The sequence below is a fragment of the Leucoraja erinacea genome, chromosome 10, assembly GCF_028641065.1.
Source record: "Leucoraja erinacea ecotype New England chromosome 10, Leri_hhj_1, whole genome shotgun sequence".
Lineage (NCBI taxonomy): Eukaryota > Metazoa > Chordata > Chondrichthyes > Rajiformes > Rajidae > Leucoraja > Leucoraja erinaceus.
Window position 1 is genome coordinate 39,570,393 of NC_073386.1, and position 18,742 is coordinate 39,589,134.

Here is an 18,742-nt window from a genome sequence, read left to right on the forward strand (position 1 = left end):
AGAAGCTGCCTGGCTTGCTGAGTTATTCTGGCACTTTGTGTTTATCTTCAGTATAATCCAGCATCTGCAGTTCCTTTCTACATATGCTAAGCATTATGAAGAACATGGATAGGTGACGTTTCAGTTCGGAACCTTTCTTTATATTACTATAGTGTGATAAATCAAACCTGGTAGAGTTTGAACCTGCTCCACACTCCAAAGGGAGAACTTCAAGATACGATACGATAGAACTGTATTTATCCCAGGAGAGAAATTGGTCTGCCGACAGTCATAAAGCACAAGACAAGATACATGAAACATGAAATTAAAGTGATGAGTGGAAAGTCTAGGATGGGGGTTATGCAAAGATTGGAGGGGAATCAGTCTACCTCATGACAGTACCTTCAACTGGAGGTATAAAGATACAAATCAGGAATAGTCAGCCTATCAGTGGGGAAGCTGTAAGCGGTCAAATGTTCTACTCCAACTCTTAATATGTATATTTATATGACTTGCATCAATCACAGATGCAAAGGGAACGCAAAATGATTCCGATCCTTTGAGGTGCTGGATAACAAGTCCCAGTCCTTGATAGGTGGCTAAAGGGATAACCTGGTAGCCTTCTAGCCAAGTCATTCAAGTGGAACTACGGCAGCACAGAGCAGGTGAATAAAGTGTCAGCATGATATTCACACAGCTGAAAATTAATATTGAAGAATTTGAATCTTGTCACTATTGATGTATGCATGATATATCAGAGAAATTATTGCAATTCAGACAATTGAGAAAAACGAATTCACTAGCAGCAAGGGAAGAAGATAGTTCCACCTACAGGTCTGCACTGGCAGGTGTATCCCAGAGGAGTGTTAACAGCGAACATGCACGTCCCTCCATTCCGGCATGGCTGAGAAAGGCACAGGTCAATGACAGTCTCACAGTGGCGGCCTGCAACAGAAAGGCTCATGTCAGCAGTTGATCCACATCACCCTTTGTATTATGCAGCATGAGTGTAGGTGATGAGCTTTTAATCAAACACTTGCTTTATTACACAATGGTATTTGGAAGAGCAGTGGAGGGAAGAACATGCATTCATTTTGGTTCTAATCACATCCCATGAAAGGGATAGTTACATGTTATGACTTTAATGCATCTGAACAACCAAGGATGCTTCCTTCAGTGATTAATTATCTCAGGATGGAAACAGCTGGGAGCTCTTGGCTCTGGACGTCCAACATAAACAAAAATAGACATGTACTTTATGGAATTCCTTATGGACTAACAGTGCAAGAGATTAACACATCCAGTTTTATGTTGTTACATAGTTGAGGATACATTAACCAGCTATAGGTAGCAATCTAGTGATTGCCTTTCACTGCACCACTCCAGCCCCTCGGCACTCCAAGTAGGTGGGTTCCTCTAGCTCTGGATTTGGTAACCAGCATTCTCTTCGAAGCCGAGGTGGTACTGGTTTCAGCTCTGGAAAATAGAATCTTCCCAAAAAAATCTCTCTTCCTCGAAAAGACTCAAACATTCCCCCTCAAACTCAGCGATCTCAAAGTAAATCTGACAAGGACCCAAGCTCTGGTGTGAATAGCGGTGCAGACAGGAAACAACAGGTGGTGCTGCTGCCTTGCAGCTTCACCATCCAGGTTCAATCCGTGAGCATATACCGAGTGGAAATTGCGCACTCTCGGCGACAGTGTGGTTTGCCCCCGGGTGTTCTAATTTCCGCCCACAGCTATTGTCTGCTGTAAATAGTCCTCGGTGTGTAAGTGAGTTGTAGTATCTGGGGAGGGGGGTGGGGGGCAGTTGATGGGTGGATGGGAAAAGATTGCAGGAAATTAAGGAAAAGTAATGGTATTGTTGGGATTCTAAGAACTAGCAGGATCGAGGAGGACCAAATGTCCTTCAGCGTCATGACGAAATGCAAGGTGATGGACCTCTGTTTACAGCTGTGGAGCACACGTAATCAGTGTTTCTGGCCAGAGCACAAGACAGTTTAATCAGTCAAAACTGTGCTTAAACTGAGTGATGTGGAGCGATTGTGTTTAGGAATGCATTGACCTTGAGGAACTGTGAAAAATTTGGAATCAATTTTATTAAATCATCACATTCCATTTGGGAAATTGCCTCTTTCATGATCATTCCCTCATCAACTTGCTTAAATAGAAACTTCTGAATGAAAAGACGGTTGCTTTCCTGTCTTTAAATTCCGAATGCACAAACATTTAGCATGGGTCACTGCCCGTACCTGAGCCTCTCACAATCAGGGACAACTTTCTGGCATTTAACCTTAGGGAATACTTGGAACTCGGAAGAAGGGTCTCAACCATTCCTTCTCTCCAGAGTTGCTGCTTGTCCCACTGAGTTACTCCAGCTTTTTGTGTCAATCTTTGGTTTAAACCAGCATCTGCAGTTCCTTCCTATTCATCTCCAGATATCTTCCTTACCACAATATAACAACCAAATTCAGAGCATGTCAAATGCTCCAATCACTCTTAAGATAAAAATGGCTCCGATTACAGCGTCTCAAATAAAATAATTGTGTCAGAGACAACAGATGGCACAAATATTTATGCTTTATTAAGAATGGACTGCTAGATCCATACCAATACATTAAATCAGCAAGTAATTAAGTCTTACCAGCTGAGAATGTCCTATTGAGGTTAAGTCAGTGGATCAGGCTAAGTGAGCCAATTCTGAAACGTGACAAATAATCATATGCAAGACATTCGGGCAAATGGGATTAGTATAGATGGGTGCAATAGCTGACGTGGATGTATTGAGACAAATTACCCACTTCTGTGCTGTATGATTTCACGAAGCAAGACTCTTCCTCTTGAACATTCAGGCTAAGGAAGGCGGTACACATGTCCATGCCAAGTGAGACACATGCTGAAGACATGATGTGATGAAGCATCCTAATTAACTATTGCTGGCGCTCAGACAATAGGTGCAGGAGTTGGGCATTCGGCCTTTTGAGCCAGCACCGCCATTCACTGTGATCATGGCTGATCATCCACAATCAGTACCCCGTTCCTGCCTTCTCCCCATATCCCTTGACTCCGCTATCTTTAAGAACCCACGGGAAACCGGTTGTTCATGAGGGAATTGACAGGGAAAAGGAAAACATTTTCTCTCACAACAAAGGAACAGTTTTGTAACTCACCAGTAAAGTCAGGTCGACACCTACACAGGTAATCGTTGTTTAACTGTACGCAGTCAAGCATACCCTTGTGATCACATGGATTTGGCCGACATTCATTGACATCCCCTTCACAGCGTTCGCCACTAAAACCAGGCGGACAAATGCAGCTGTAGCCCCCAATTTTGTCGATACACTGGCCGCCATTTAAACACTTATACTGAGCAGTCCGGGGATCAAAATCAGGTTCACAATCATCGTTGTTTATTTCACACAGAATTCCTGTGAACAGAAAATAGTTATGTTACAACCTACACTACTATTAATCATTGTGATGTTTGTACATGACCCGCTTTCCCTTCCTCTTCTCACTTCCTTGTCTTAAATTAATTATATACAGCTATTAAGTTTGGTCAAGCGATTATCCCAGGCATCTAAAAGGTAGTCCTGCGACCTGCACCACAGATTATCTTTCCCAACTCTGTTACCAAGAAGAAATAACCATTTGCAGTAGAAAAATAATCTGCAAAGGGACAATGTAGTCAGATTTGGTGTCCAACACATTCAGGAACCACATAAGACTTCACATAACCAACGTGCACCTTCAATGGAAGCAATTATTGTAGCTTATGTTAAAAGGTGTGAATGAGGACTCTTTCATCAGTGAGGTGCCTGAGATTTAAGGGCACCCCCCTGTACACCTCCAGGGTCATGAAAAAGAAAGCAAATTAGAAATAGAAATAGAATCAAATTGCAGAGATGGCTCTAAAATGGCAGCAAAAAGCACTCAGCCAGAGGAACTCAGCAGTCCAGGCAGCATCTGTGGAGGCAAATGTACAGATGACATTCAGGGCCATTCTTCAGAGGAATCAGATAGAAGGGGCGTGAGCAAAACATGCACCTGTCTTTTTCCCTCCACAGTTGCAGGCTGGCATACACAGTTCCTCCAGCAGCTTGATTTTGCTCACATTTCCTGCATCTGCAGTCTCTTGTCCCTCGAGAATGGCAGCACTAGTTGGATCATTCAATGCCCCAACCACTGAAAGGGAGTCATTAAACTCTTTCCTCCCTTAAAACCATTTCACTGCAGCCTAGGCCCATTGGACGTGACAATTACCAAGAGACACATGCCAGCCAGTAACCTGGGAATTAATATCTCCAATGCAAAAGAAAGATAACAGCCTCCCAAGGCATGGGTATAAATCTAAAGGCACAGTTCGTTCATTACCTGCAGTCCCTGGGGGACAGGAACACTTGTATTCATTCACCAGGTCGATGCAAGTCCCTCCATTCTGACAGCGCGAGAGTCGGCATTCATTCACCTCATATTCACAGCTGAGTCCCTTGTAGCCTGGAACACACTGAAGTCATGGGAGCCACCATTAGTAGTTATTTAAGTTATTGCATCAGCCAAGGGTGGCACAGTGTCGCAGAGGTAGAGTTGCTGCCTTACAGCGTCAGAAACCCAGGTTCGATCCTGACTACGGGTGCTTATCTGTAAGAAGTTTGGATGTTCTCCCCATCACCTGCATGGGTTTTATCTGGGATCTTCGGTTTCCTCCCACACTTCAAAGACACTATAGGGTTGTAGGTTAATTGGCTTAGTACAACTGTAAATTGTTCCTATCGTGTGTAGGATTGTGTTAGTGTGTGGGCATTGCGCGGACTCAGTGGACCCAAGAGCCTGTTTCTGTGCTGTATTTCTAAACTAAACTAAACATTTCTTCTGGATGTCACAGCAAGTTACTGCATTAATTTGATTATCAAACAAAGGTGGCCTGGAGCCACAATTAGCACTGCCAGGCAGGAACCTAGGTTCCATTCTAAGCTCTTGAAGTCTGAATGTTCTCCCCACGCTCGTTTAGGTTCTTCCAGAGTGGTTTGGTTTCCTCCCACAATAACAAGCCTCTTTGGCAAGAGTTGATATGTGCCATAATCAACCTCTCGGGGCAGGAGTTGATGACGATGGATGCAAGTGCTTTGGGATGTTCGTCATTGAGAAAGTTCATCATGTTCTTCTTGAGCACTGGTATGATAATTGTCCTTTTGAAACCGATGAGATCCTCAGACTGCAGAAGCAAGAGGTTAAAGACCTCCTCAAATACTCCAGCCAGTTGGTCACCTAGTCATGCTGTCTGGGTCGAACACTATCCGTGGATTTACCCACTTCAAAGGATGCTCTTACGTCAGCCTCAGAGACCAAGATCACAAGGTCGTTAGGGGCTGTGGGGAATTATGTAGGTACTTTGTTGTTCTCCGTCAAACCATTATAAATATTTTCTTTCTGCTGGGATGTTTCCAGAAGTGTACAGAAAATTAATCTTGAATTCTTGGAGTCCCCAAAGCTCATTCCCGACAGTCGATGACCACGCCAATGTGCCCAAGATGACAAAATTCCAATTCCGTTTTTGCTGCAATTCCGCTGTTTCTTACCAACTGAGCCACAAGGGGGAGCTCCTGGTCAAAGTTTTAACCAAAAGCTGCAACAATTTATATGCTTGGCTTCCCTGCCTATAGGAGATGACCTTGCATCGGTTCTCACAGCTCCTGTGATGCATTCTTAGGATTTTCTGCCTTCAACAGCCCACAATAGCAATGTACACAGAAGCCCATGGCAGAATCATCCATGTAAAAGCAGCGACAATGCGTGAAGTTAAGCATGACTGACTAGGTGCCTCTGTGTCACCCTGAGCACCTTTTCCACGTGGGTATGCAATCTTCAAGCTTCTGGATGGGAACATGTACAAAGGTCCTGTCTGCTATCTCCAGGGGAGCTACCTGATATTTGACATTTGAAGAGCGAGGGAGTTCGGCAATATCCTAAGAAATAGCTTCCTCCTTGCACTGGGTACACATACTGCACCCAGAGAGAGATATCGGCATGAAAGCAGTCACTGCATTTAAGCAAGGGCATCATTGGCTCCCGACTCAACATGACTGGACCAAGCAAACAATGTGAAATCAAAGAACAAAGTCCCAGGAACTCAGCAGGTCAGGCAGCATCTGTGGAAGGAATGGACAGACAATGCTTCGTGTCAGGACCTTTTCTCAAAACTATGTGGGACTGGTGTGCACAGATTGGCTGCAGCGTTTACACTGCACACTGATAATTATATTTCAATAGGTATTTTAAAATGTTTTGGTTCAAGTGTTTTCCATAAGCTGAAGTTAATTCCTGCTCTTTCTGAAGCACAGCTGTGCCTCCTGCTAGTCATCATCAGCCCCTTTGCTCCAACTGTTCGAGCAACTGACAAGGTTCCGCATGGTAGGCTGCTCTGGAAGGTTAGATCGCATGGGATCCAAGGATAGCTGAATGGATAGCAAATTGGCTCCATTGAAGGAAGCAGAGGGTGATGATGGATGGTTGCTTCTCGGACTGGAGGCTTGTGACTAGTGGTGTGCCTCAGGGTTCGTTAATGTTTGTCATCTACATCAATGATTTGGATGAGAACATACAGGGCAAGTTATCAAGTTTGCTGATGATACAAATGTGGGTGGTTTTGCAGAAAGTGAAGATGGTTGTAAATGATTGCAGCAGGATCTGGATTGATTGGCCAGGTGGGCAGAGGAATGGTTGATGGAATTTAATACAGAGAAGTGTGAGGTGTTTCAATGGCAGGGCTTATACAGTGAATGGTAGGCCTCTGGGGAGTGTTGTAGAGCAGAGGGATCTTGGAGGGCAGGTGCGTGGTTCCTTGAAGGTAGAGGCGCAGGTAGATAAGGTGGTCAAAAAGGTTTTTGGCACTTTGGCCTTCATCAGTCAAAGTATAGAAGTTGGGAGGTCATGTTGTAGTTGTATAAGATGTTGGTGAGACCACATTTAGAATATTGTGTTCAGTTCTAGGCACCATGTCTGGATCTGGATGTAGTACGCTGAAAAGCTATAGGTAGAACATCACTCAGCACTGGACAATTTTTGTTTTTACATTTTATCAAGCCAATTAACCTACAAACCTGTACGTCTTTGGAGTGTGGGAGGAAACCGAAGATCTCAGAGAAAACCCACGCAGATTACGAGGAGAATGTACAAACTCCATACAGACAGCACCCATAGTCGGGATCGAACCCAGGTCTCTGGCACTGCATTTTTGCTGTAAGGCAGCAACTCTACTGCTGCGCCACCGTGACTGTAAAAGATATTGTCAAGATTGAAAAGGTTCAGAGAAGATTTACCAGGATGTTGCCAGGATTAGAGGATGTGAGCTATAGGGAGAGGTTGAGTAGGCTGGGTCTCTATTCCTTGGAGCCCAGGAGGATGAGGGGTGATCTTATAGAGGTGTACAAAATCATGAGAGGAAAAGATGCACAGAGTCTCTAGCCTAAAGTAGGGGAATTGAGGACCAGAGGACATAGGTTCATGGTGAAGGATTTAGTTCAAGTTCTTAGAAGAAGTTCAAACGATTTAATAGGAATCTGAGGGGTAACATTTTCCACACAAAGGGTGGTGGATGTATGGAACAAGCTGTCAGAGGAGGTATTTGAGGCTGGGTATCCCAATGTTTAAGAAACAGTTAGACAGGTACATGGGTAGGACAAGTTTGGAGGGTTATGGACCAAGCGCAGGCAGGTGGGACTAGTGTAGCTGAGACATGTTGGCAAAAGTTGGGCTGAAGGGCCTGTTTCCACTGTATCACTCTATGACTCTCATCTTTCTCCAAATGAAGAGTCGGGTCTCTTGAAAGTGCTCTCTTTCTGAAGAATGGTCCCGACCTGAAACAACACCTATCCACGTTCTCCAGAGATGCTGCCTGACCCGCTGAGTTACTTCAGCACCTTGAACGTGGTTTAAATTATTCTCTTGAACGTGCTATCTATGCATGCAAAGCGAGTTTCTCCAGCTCCCCATCTCAGTTCTCTTGCGTTTATTTCCTCTGATGTTGCAATAGACAATAGGTGCAGGAGTAGGCTATTCTGCCTTTCGAGCCAGCACTGCCATTCAGTTTTGATCATGGGTGATCATCCTCAATCAGTACCCCGTTCCTGCCTTCTCCCCATATCCCCTGACTCAGCTATCTTTAAGAGCTCTATCTAGCTCTCCCCATTATAACAGACCTAAAGCACTGGACTGATCAGCGCATGAGAAGAGTTGGTGAACCACTCACCTCGCAAGCGTAGCTGCCCGGGTAATCCCTGCAGGTGCCACCATTGTGGCATGGGTTTGACGCACAGTCATCCACATCCTGCTGGCAATAGCTGCCTGTGTATCCAGCCATGCATTGGCATCGATGACTGTTGCCAGTGTTGATGCAAATCCCCGAATGTTGACAAAGTTGCGGCACAGTCAAGCCTGGTAAGGTGGAGGTGAAGGGAAAACAGTTAACAGAACATCTGCCTGGAATGGAATCAAAATGAAACAAATTCAGGGGCAACGTCCACCCCATTGAAAGGCTTGTGGGGACAAAACACAAGCCAAGTCACACACCAACGCTAGTTGGAACATTATCTTCAAGTATTATGCTGGCCTTCACCCACCTCTATGGAGAGCTGCCACCTCACACGACACATCTGGTACGTCACAGTACAGGCCGGTCCAGCCACTCTGGCAGAGGCAGCGGTATGTGGCACCTCGCTGCATGCACTTGCCTCTGTTCTTGCAGGGCGAGCCACTACACAGGTTTACCAGGGTCTACAGCACAGAATAAGGCAGCGTTATTTAACATTCATTCATTCTCTCATGAGAGGAATACATCAGGTAGATGTACAGAGTCTTTTGCCCAGATTAATGGTATTGAGATTCAGAGGACATAGGTTTAAGGTAAGGGGGGGGGAGATTTAATAATTAGCTTAGGGGTAACTTTTTCACACAAAGGGTGGTGAGTGTATGGAACGAGCTTCCAGATGATGTAGTTGCACGCACTATAGCAACATTTAAGAAACATTTAGACATGTATATGGATAGGACAAGTTTAGAGGGATATGGGTCAAACGCAGGCAGGTGGGATTAGTGTAGATGGGACATGTTGGTCAGTGTGGGCAAGTTGGGCCAAAGGGCCTATTACCACACTGTATGACTATGGCCCTATGGGACCAGCACAGTGAAGACCCAGCCACTCCCAGGGCTCACCCACCCACTCTGTGTGGCTTTCATCACCATCAACAAGTATAGCAACTGAATGATCACATTAGAACACTAGCAATATGGAGCCCCAAGCCGATCATCGCATGAACGCAGATCCAAATCCCACAACAGCAAGTTTCAGTGTTTCAATTCAGCAAAAACTGATCTGCTATTAAAAACCAGATGGGTTTGGGTTAACTCAGAGTAAAAAACTGTTGGCTTGGTCAAGAATCATCTTTAAAAAAATGTTCCCGGTCTCATGGCAACAGATTCAGGTCTTGAGTGAGACACATGGACTTATCAAGCAGAGGGCTCAGCAACTCCCATGGGAACATACTCGCATCCCGACAAGGAATTAATAGGAAAACAAACCAATGCTGAAGGCACATCATCCACAGCACAGCACAAATGGGTTTGCAATCTTACAGACAATCCCCCATCACATTTAATCACGTTCCCCTTTAAAATATAGAAGAGGTACCCTAGCCTAGATTAGTCCATTAGCTAAGGTCACAAACAGAGTATGCGGTGGTCATGGGCACAGTTCTGCTTGTGGGATGTTGCTGTGCACAAACTGGGTACTGCCTTTCCGTTGCTATGACAGGATAATATTCAAAGAGCACTCAGTTGCTTGTAAATGCTTTTCGACGGCTATGAAAAGATACAATGTACATGCAGGCCGTGTTCAATTAATAACATCAGGATAAATAGAGTGGGCTTCTGGAGTGATGCAGCAAGGAAACAGGCCCTTCAGTCCACCATCAACCATCCTTGTACTTCAATCCCATTTCATTCACCCCACATTCCCGTCAACCACGTCCAGATTTTAACCCTTCACTTACACAGGAGGAGAAATTTACAGCAGACTATTGACTTGCCAACCTCCTCGTCTTTGTTGTGTGAGAGAACATCTGAGCACCCGGGGAACAAGTTGTCACAAGGAGAATGTGCAAACTCCACATCAACAGCAAAGGTCAGGATTGAACCCGGCCCACTGGAGTGGTGAGGACTAGTGGGGCAGCCAGTGCTTTACACAACAAGGTCTCACCCTCACTGCAACAGAAACTGATACAGCTGCTTTCGGAGTTTGGCAACGATATGGTGTAAATGGTTCCAAAGTCTAGTTACTCTGTTAGCCACACGTGGCAAGCCCTCACCTGACAGTTGTTGCCCGAGTAGCCAGAGGGACAGGTGCAGCGGTAACTGCCCAGCCCATCGATGCAGGTGCCACCGTTCTTACACGGTTTGGAGTCACACTCATTGATGTCGAACTGGCAATTGGCACCAGTGAAGCCAGGCTGGCAATGGCAAATGTACGAGTTGATGCTGTCGACACAGGTACCATCGTTGAAGCAAGAGCTATCAATACAAAAATCAGTGGTGAAGATGACATATGGTATGCTCGCCTTTGCAGGTCGGGCATTGAGTATAAGAGTTGGGAAGTATAAGAATTGCTCTACAAGACTTTACGTAAGCCCCATTTGGAGTATTGTGCAAGTTCTGGTCACCCCGTTACAGGAAGAATAGTGAAGCTTTGGAGAGGGTGTAGAAGAGGTTTACCAGGATGCTACCTCCATTAGAGGGTATAAGCTCCAAGGAGAAATTGGATACTCTTGGATTTTGTTTTCTCAACACCAGTGGTTGAGGGGAAAATTAATATATTAAATTGTGAGGCATAAACAGTATAGACAGAACCTTTTCCCCAGTGGAAAAGCCAAAGACAACAGGGCATAGCTTTAAGATGAAAGGGGCAAAATTTAAAAGAGATGTGCAGAGCAAGCTTGTTTTCCCCCAACACAGAGGATTGCCAGTGCCTGGAATCCACTGCCAGGGGTGGTTGTGGAAGGAGATACAATAGTGGCATTTAAGAGACTTTCAGAAAGACAGGGAATGGAGGGACACGAATCACGTGCAGACAGATCAGATTAGTTTAACTTGGCATCGTGTTTGGCACAGACATTGTGGGCTTCAGAGCCGCTCCTGTGTTATCCTTTTCTATTTCTACATTCTGAAGAAAGCGCTTGAGAAAACCCGTGTCCTGCAGTCTAGATGACTACAACCTACACAGATAATGAATGCCCTCAAATGAGCCAGTTGGTGCAATCCTGACTTAGCCCCCATCCTACCACTGACCATGTCTCTGTGGGAATTACCGGATGAGGTCGGAGACAATCTTGCTGATTCGTCATTTTCAATCCATTCAATTTGAAAATTAAGTCTCAAACTCCGATGTCTCAAGTCTCTTACTTTGTGTAAGAGGAAGCTTGTGAGGGCTGGTGGTGGGAGGGAATAACGGTGGAAATGAGAGACTGTTGCTGCTGAAATGTCACCGGAGGGAATCATCCGTCTCTCAGATGGAGTTCTGCACAATTACCTGCTCTCTGACTGTCATGGGGAGGTCAGAGAGGCACTCGTTAGGGGGGGGTGGGGGGTCAACTCGCTCAGCCCAGGTAAAGGGAACACCAGGACCACATTCCCCCTGCACCCCATTTGTCAGCACCCAGGCGCACAAGAAAGGATCGCCCGGGAGCTCACTGCTAACACAGAAAGCGAGCGAGAGCATGCTCTTTAAAGACAATGGAGTTCTGTTTCTCCCTTTCCCAACCTCTCCAAGCTGCTTTGAGGATTAACGATTGGCCGTACTGCCTGCAGCAAGCCTCAGCTGACTTACTGCGAGCTAATGGAGATTAATGGCGAAAAGGAATGCAGCAACAATGTGTGGGAATCCCTTCCCTCAGACTAACCCACCCCCACCGATCAAATTCATCCTCCAAGCATTCTTTTCACTGATTACCTCAAATCCTCATCTGCCTCCCCCCCCAACCATCCTGCACTGCAGACTGAGCCCATCTCATCCTTGGCTAATAATTTAAAAGCTTGTCAAATATTGAGGAAATTGTGACAACTCCTCATGGATCATCTTTTAATTGTAATTTGATGCCCGCCTTATGTTCACACCATGGGATAGCAACAATTTGGAACTCTTGTCACAAAGGACTGTGGGTTTAGTTTAGCTCAGTTTAGTTTATAGATGCAGCATGGAAACAGGCCCTTCAGCCCAACGAGTCCACGCTCACCAGCGATCCCCACACACTAGCACTATCCTACACACACTTGGGGTATTTTTTTCTGCAGCCAATTAACCTACAAACCATTAGATCTTTGGAGTGTGGGAGAAAACCAGGGAAAACCCACACGAACACAGGGAGAATGTACAAATTACAGCACCCGTGGTCAGGATTGAACTCAAGTCTCTGGCGCTGTAAGACAGCTGTTGCTACCTTGTGCCACCATTGGTGCCTTGTAGAAGAAATGGAGCCTTGTCGAAGAATATGAATCAAAGATAGCTCATCCATTCTTTTACAGAAAGTTTGTTGGGCTGATCGACAGTCTCCCTTCTACCCTTAGAAAACCACACCTAACATTAACAATGTAAACCAATGAACCTAGCCTCAAAAAAAGATAAATAAGCCTGAGGAGCAGAATTAGGCCATTTGGTCCGTCGAGTCTACCCTGCTATAATGGCTGATCTATCTTTCCCTCTCAACCCCACTGCTGGAGTAACTCAGCAGGTCACACAGCATCTCTGGGGAACATGGATAGGGGATGTTTTAGGTCGGGATTCTTCTTCAGACTGAATTAGTGATTAGCCGTACTGACTGCAGAATGCTTCAGCTGACTTAATGGTCCTAGTCATACTCTGTGTTCCTATTGCAAAGAAACAGGATATTACACTGCTCTGAATTAGCCCAAGGTGGCAAGTACTTTAAAACATTTTTAAAAACCCCAAAAAAAACAAAAAAAAACTTGAAATGAAAAAATAAACACTAAAATAAAATTTAGGGCCACCCTTCAGTCATCGTGTTTGATCATTAGAGACAATCTAGGATCAGTCAGGTTAATCATGTATTGTCTTTTTGCTGACCTCATAGCGCACAACAAAATAGCTTTTCACTGTACCTCAGTAGACATGACAGTAATAACAAACTAAACGAGCCTCCTCCGCTTGATATTAAGCTGTTCCCACCTAAACTATTGGATCATTGAGACCGCACAGACTATTGCTATATTTTTTTTTAATCTATATTTTTTATGGTGGCTGTATTTTATAATGTATTTTGACAATTATCACATTTTAAAAGGTATGTTGTTGGCTGTGGTTATTTAAAGTTGCTACATAAAGCAAAGTTTCTCTTACCTCTCTGTGCAGTCGGGCATGTTGTTTTCACAGTGAATCCCATTGAAACCTTGCGGGCACTTGCAGACATAACTGTTGACATAATCGGAGCAGTTCCCGCCGTTCAGACAAGGGTTACTGAAGCACTCGTTTATCTCTTGCTGGCACTTGTCACCAGTGAATCCCAACAAACAGTTGCACAAGAACGTGTTAACACCATCAATACAGGCGCCCCCATTCTGGCATGGATCTATACAATGACAGCAGCACATTTTTAATTATTAACCAAGTACTGTATTTTGGTGCTGGATTTAACCAAGTTTTAGCAAGCAAGCAAACAAGAATTTACAGAAACAACAAGTTTTCAGCTGCAGCTTTAATCACAACACATGCCTTTAACACAGAAGGTTATGGATTTAAGTTCCACTCAAGACCAGAGTACATAATCCACCTGGCCTCCCTGGCAGTAAAGGAGAGGGAAAGATTTATCCGTAAATTAGAAACATAGAAAAATTAGGTGCAGGAGTAGGCCAATCGGCCCTTCAAGCCAGCACCGCCATTCAATATGATCATGGTTGATCATCTAAAATCAGTTCCTGACGGTTCCTGCTTTTCCCCCCATATCCCTTGATTCTTTCAGCCCTAAGAGCTAAATCTAACTCGCTCTTGAAAACATCCAGTTAATTATCCTCCACTGCCTCCTGTGGCAGAGAATTCCACAGATTAACAACTCTCTGTGTGAAGATGTTTATCCTCATCTCAGTCCTAAATGGCCTACCCCTTATTCTTAAACTGTGACTGCTGGTTCTGGACTCCCCCAACATCAGGATTTTATTTTCCTGCATGTAGCCTGTCCAATCCTGTAAGAATTTGATATGTTTCTATAAGATCCCCTCTCATCCTTCTAAATTCCAGTGAATTGTCACTTGAGTGGCCGTGGTGCCAAATTTTGGATGTATCGTTCACCTAAAGCCTCATTTACACATGGATGTGGAATCAATAATCCTATAACACCATTTCAAAAGGACCTCACTCAGTATCCTGGGCAATATCCTCAGCCGCCATCACTGAAGCAATATGGTTACCATCACAGTGTCTTTGTAGGTCCTTGTCTTTAAATAGTTAGGCTTTCTACCTTATAACAGTGACGGTACCTTATGGAGTCGGTCACCGCACAGAAACCATTTAGAGCTGAGCTCATGCAAATTTAACAGAACAGAAAGCTTTTTCTTCCAAAGAGCAACAAATGAATTTCATTGCACGTTTAAAGCACTTACTGGGGCTACAGTCATTTGCGTTTGTCTTACAGTTCACTCCCGTGTAGCCAGGGAGGCAATGACACTGGTAGCTCCCAGGAATATTTTGACAAGCAGCACTATTTTTGCAGGGATCAGCAACACACTCGTCAATATCCACCGAACATCTCCGACCTACAAGGCAAAACATTCATTAGAACCACATACTGCAGTGAGTGGGGACTTTCCAAATTCCACACCATCTAAAACAATCCACACTGTGGGAAGGTAAAGCCCAAGGGTCAAATGGCTACATAATAATTGAATTATTTAATGTGCAGAAATAAAAAAAATGGTGTTAACGGAATTTTCCAGAATTTAGAGCACAAAAGAACAAGCACAGATGAAATGGCAGTAAAGGCCATTCAGACTTCGCATCTGCTCAACAAGTCAATGAATGCCAGGCTGACCTACTTTATCTCCATCCTTCCTGATTATTCCCACACCCCTCTGTATCCTCACATGACCCAACCATGTCTTGCCAATGCCTCAGTTCCATATGCTTCTATAAAAACCCATAGTTTTAAATGTCTCCGGCTTTTTAATAACTATAAAACAGATTAAATTGTTAAAGAAGATTATTAGTTTGTTAATTTTTTTAGTACATTTAAAACTCTCTGAAATAAAAGTTTAAACAAAATAAAATAGTTAAAAAATAATTTGTCCATTGCCGAGGCTGAGATGCCGGGTCTGAAGGAGTAATAAGCTATGGGTGGATAAACACGCAGACAATAGGCACGAGTAGGCCATTCAGCCCATCTAGTCTGCTCTGCCATTCAATACAATCATGGGTGATTATCTACCACAGTGTATTCTCATTCTCTCTCAGTGCTTATGATGCCTTTTGCGGCTTCTTAAGGTGCGTCTTGGCCTTCACAGCCCTGGTTGGTAGTTAATTTCACAGGTTCTCCACCCACAAACTGAAGACATCCGAAGCATAAATCCCTAGTCCTGTGATCCGAGACCTAGACCCTTTGTTCTCGACATCCAGCCATGAATGGATTTGTCCTTATATCCTACCTGGCTAGCCCTATAAGAAGACGGTCTTCAATTGGACCCGTTCTTACTCTTTCAATCATTGGCGAATGCAATCCAGCAACACAATCTCTCCTCACTGCTTTTAGTTTAGTTTAGTTTAGAAATACAGCACGGAAATAGGCCCTTCGGCCCACAAAGTCTGACCAGCAATCCACGCACACTAACACTGTCCTACACACTCGGGTCAATTTACAATTTTACCAAACCAATTAACGTACGAACCTATACATCTTTGGAGTCCCAGGAATCAGTAAAGCTTTGCAGCATTCTCCATGGCTGCTACGACTTTGAGGTCAAGAAGAATTGAGGTACCAGTCAGTCTTGATTTAACTGAATCATACAGCTATTGAATAGTCCAGGTTTGTTCCTAATCTAACAACGTATAAAATCTCACCTTGCCAACCCACTGTGCATGTGCACACATAATTCTCATAGTCTTCGGTTTCACTGCATACACCGCCATTTTCACATGGATGGGAGGAGCATGGGGCGAGAATGGACTCGCAATCTTTGCCTGAAGAAATGGAAAGGAAGGTGAAGAAAATCCATTAGAACAATGCAAGGTACAACGGGTTGCAATACACTCATCCACATACTGCTGTTGGCAGTGAGGCCCATTGAAAACAAGTGTTATGGCACCTCAGCTTTCAGTGTGGTTTAGAGATATGGACATGGAAACAGGCCCTTCAGACCACCAAGTCCACACCAGCTATCGATCACCCAATTCAGGTTTGTTCTATCTTACCCCACTTTCTCATCCACTCCCTACACATTAGGACAATTGTACAGAGGCCAATTAACCTACAAACCTGCACGTCTTTGGAATGTGGGAGGAAACCGGAGGTCCCAGAGGAAACCAACGCAGTCACAGGGAGTAGGTGCAAACTCCACTCAAACAGCACCCGAGGTCAGGATCGAACCCGGGTCTCTGGTGCTGTGAGGTAGCAGCCCCACCAGTTGTGCCACTGTGCTGCCCTTTTGTTAGGACAGTTTACCTTAGTACAGAGAAGAGCAAAGAGAGGTTTTACAGAAGTTCTTAAAAATGATGAGGGATTCTGATTCAATTAGGAAAAAGTGCTCCCCCAGGAAAAAGAGTGGTAACCATTGGACAGAGACTTAAAATCTTTGGCAAGAGAACCAAACGGGAGATGACATTTCCTGCTTGAAAAATAGTGTGTTGAGTATTCACTGCCTGATGTTGGACATTTTCTACAGAGCAATGGATGACATGGAAAATTAATTGGAAAAATTGCAATCCATGGGGAAGGAAAAGGGAGCGGGACAAAATTCAAATGCTGCGAATGCCATCTTTGACTATTCTTCTGCCAGAGTTAGACAGATATAGAAACATAGACATAGAAAATACGTGCAGGAGTAGGCCATTCGTCTCTTTGAGCCAGCACCACCATTCAATATGATCATGGCTGATCATCTGAAATCAGCACCCAGTTCCTGCTTTCTTCCCATATCCCTTAATTTCATTAGCCCTAAGAATTATATCTCACTCTCTCTTGAATACATCCAATGAATTGGCCTCCACTGCCTTCAGTGGAAGAGAATTCCACGGATTCACAACTCTCTGGGTGAAAAGGTTTTTCCTCATCTCAGTCTTAAATGGCCTACCCCTTATTCTTAAACTGTGCCCCTGGATCTGGACTCTCCCGCAATTGACTATTAACATAGAAATTAGGTGCAGGAGTAGGCCATTCAGCCCTTCGAGCCTGCACCGCCATTCAATATGATCATGGCTGATGATTGATAGGCAAGGGGATAAAATTGACTATTGATAAGCAAGGGGATAAAATATGACAGAAGTTACAGAAATTAATGTAGAGTTGAGGTTATAGTGAGATCAGTACAATATTAATAAGTGGCTTGGAGCTAGATTGGCTTAATTAGTTCATTTGCATGTTAATTGGATAGCGCCTTCTAAGCATCAGCAGAGGCAGGAAGGGCCAAATGGCCCAGATCTCCACATCTGGCTTCTGGTGTTGGACTGTTGTAGTTTAGATTACAATTACAGTCCTGGGATGGGGCAGGGATATGGGAAGAAAAATTGAATACTGTTGGTAGTGAAAAAAGCAAACTAGGAGAAAGAAGCAAAACCTTGAACAATCATGTTCAACAACTGCCACTCGTTCACCTCACCTGGGCCCGAATAAAACAACAAACCAGTAAAGAAAACAGTTATACATAACAAAGACACAATATAATCAGAAACGCTGGAGGTCTGTACAATTGCAAATTTTGAAAACAAGTAGAGATAATTCAGCCATATCATAGTACAATATAGCAGCACAGCATGTAATTTTAAAATGTAATCTGTACTTTCAGAATGCTTGGGAACAACCTTCATCACCATTCCCATCAGTTGAGCCAGACTAAAACCCGTCACCGTCAGAGTGATCTCCTTCAATAATGGAAACACAATAAAGAAATATTTTTACAAAGGACTTAGCTAGCTGCTTGAAGAGGGAGATTAGAGAGTATGTGAAGTGAGCATTAGTTTGGGCGGCTTGCATGGATTAAAGCACAGATGCGGACTTGATGCATGAAAAGTGCGACTGAAAAATTTAAGAATAACATGTCTAAATCCTTGTAAGACAGTGTCAGCCACAATTTAAACAGATCTCATCTCAGTGAGTGGATTCAAATGCCATACCCAACTCTTGCAGTCCCTCCACTACTGAGAGAGCGCGATACTGTAGGTGCAATAGATTGTGACGTTAAAGCAGACTTGACTGACCCCTCAGAAAAAGATCCCATTGTATTAACAACGTGTTATTATCACATAGCTGAGGACACTTTGCCAATATTGCAGAATTCCGGGATGCCCTGGAGATCATAGTTTTATGATGAGAGGGGCAAAGTTTAAAGGAGATGTACGGGTTTAGACGGCACGGTGGCGCAGCGGTAGAGATGCTGCCTTACAGCGCTAGAGACCCAGGTTCAATCCTGACTACGTGTACAATCAGTACGGAGTTTGTACATTCTCTCCGTGACCTGCCTAGGTTTTCTCCAGGTGCTCCGGTTACCTCTCACACTCCAGG

General features: G+C 44.2%; 1 protein-coding gene across 2 annotated transcripts in view; it reads right to left on the reverse strand.

The window, feature by feature from the left end:
• The window catches only part of LOC129701053 (neurogenic locus notch homolog protein 2-like), a 147,622-nt gene that overhangs the window by 18,302 nt on the left and 110,578 nt on the right, over positions 1–18,742 (reverse strand). For both annotated transcript variants that reach the window (XM_055641999.1, XM_055642000.1), the window contains exons 16-24: positions 16,087–16,206; positions 14,637–14,789; positions 13,381–13,609; positions 10,340–10,541; positions 8,597–8,750; positions 8,227–8,411; positions 4,353–4,485; positions 3,149–3,406; positions 812–924 (exon numbers count right to left, since the gene is read on the reverse strand). In XM_055641999.1, coding sequence (XP_055497974.1) covers positions 812–924; positions 3,149–3,406; positions 4,353–4,485; positions 8,227–8,411; positions 8,597–8,750; positions 10,340–10,541; positions 13,381–13,609; positions 14,637–14,789; positions 16,087–16,206 — 1,547 coding nt within the window. The remainder of the gene's footprint in view (positions 1–811; positions 925–3,148; positions 3,407–4,352; positions 4,486–8,226; positions 8,412–8,596; positions 8,751–10,339; positions 10,542–13,380; positions 13,610–14,636; positions 14,790–16,086; positions 16,207–18,742) is intronic.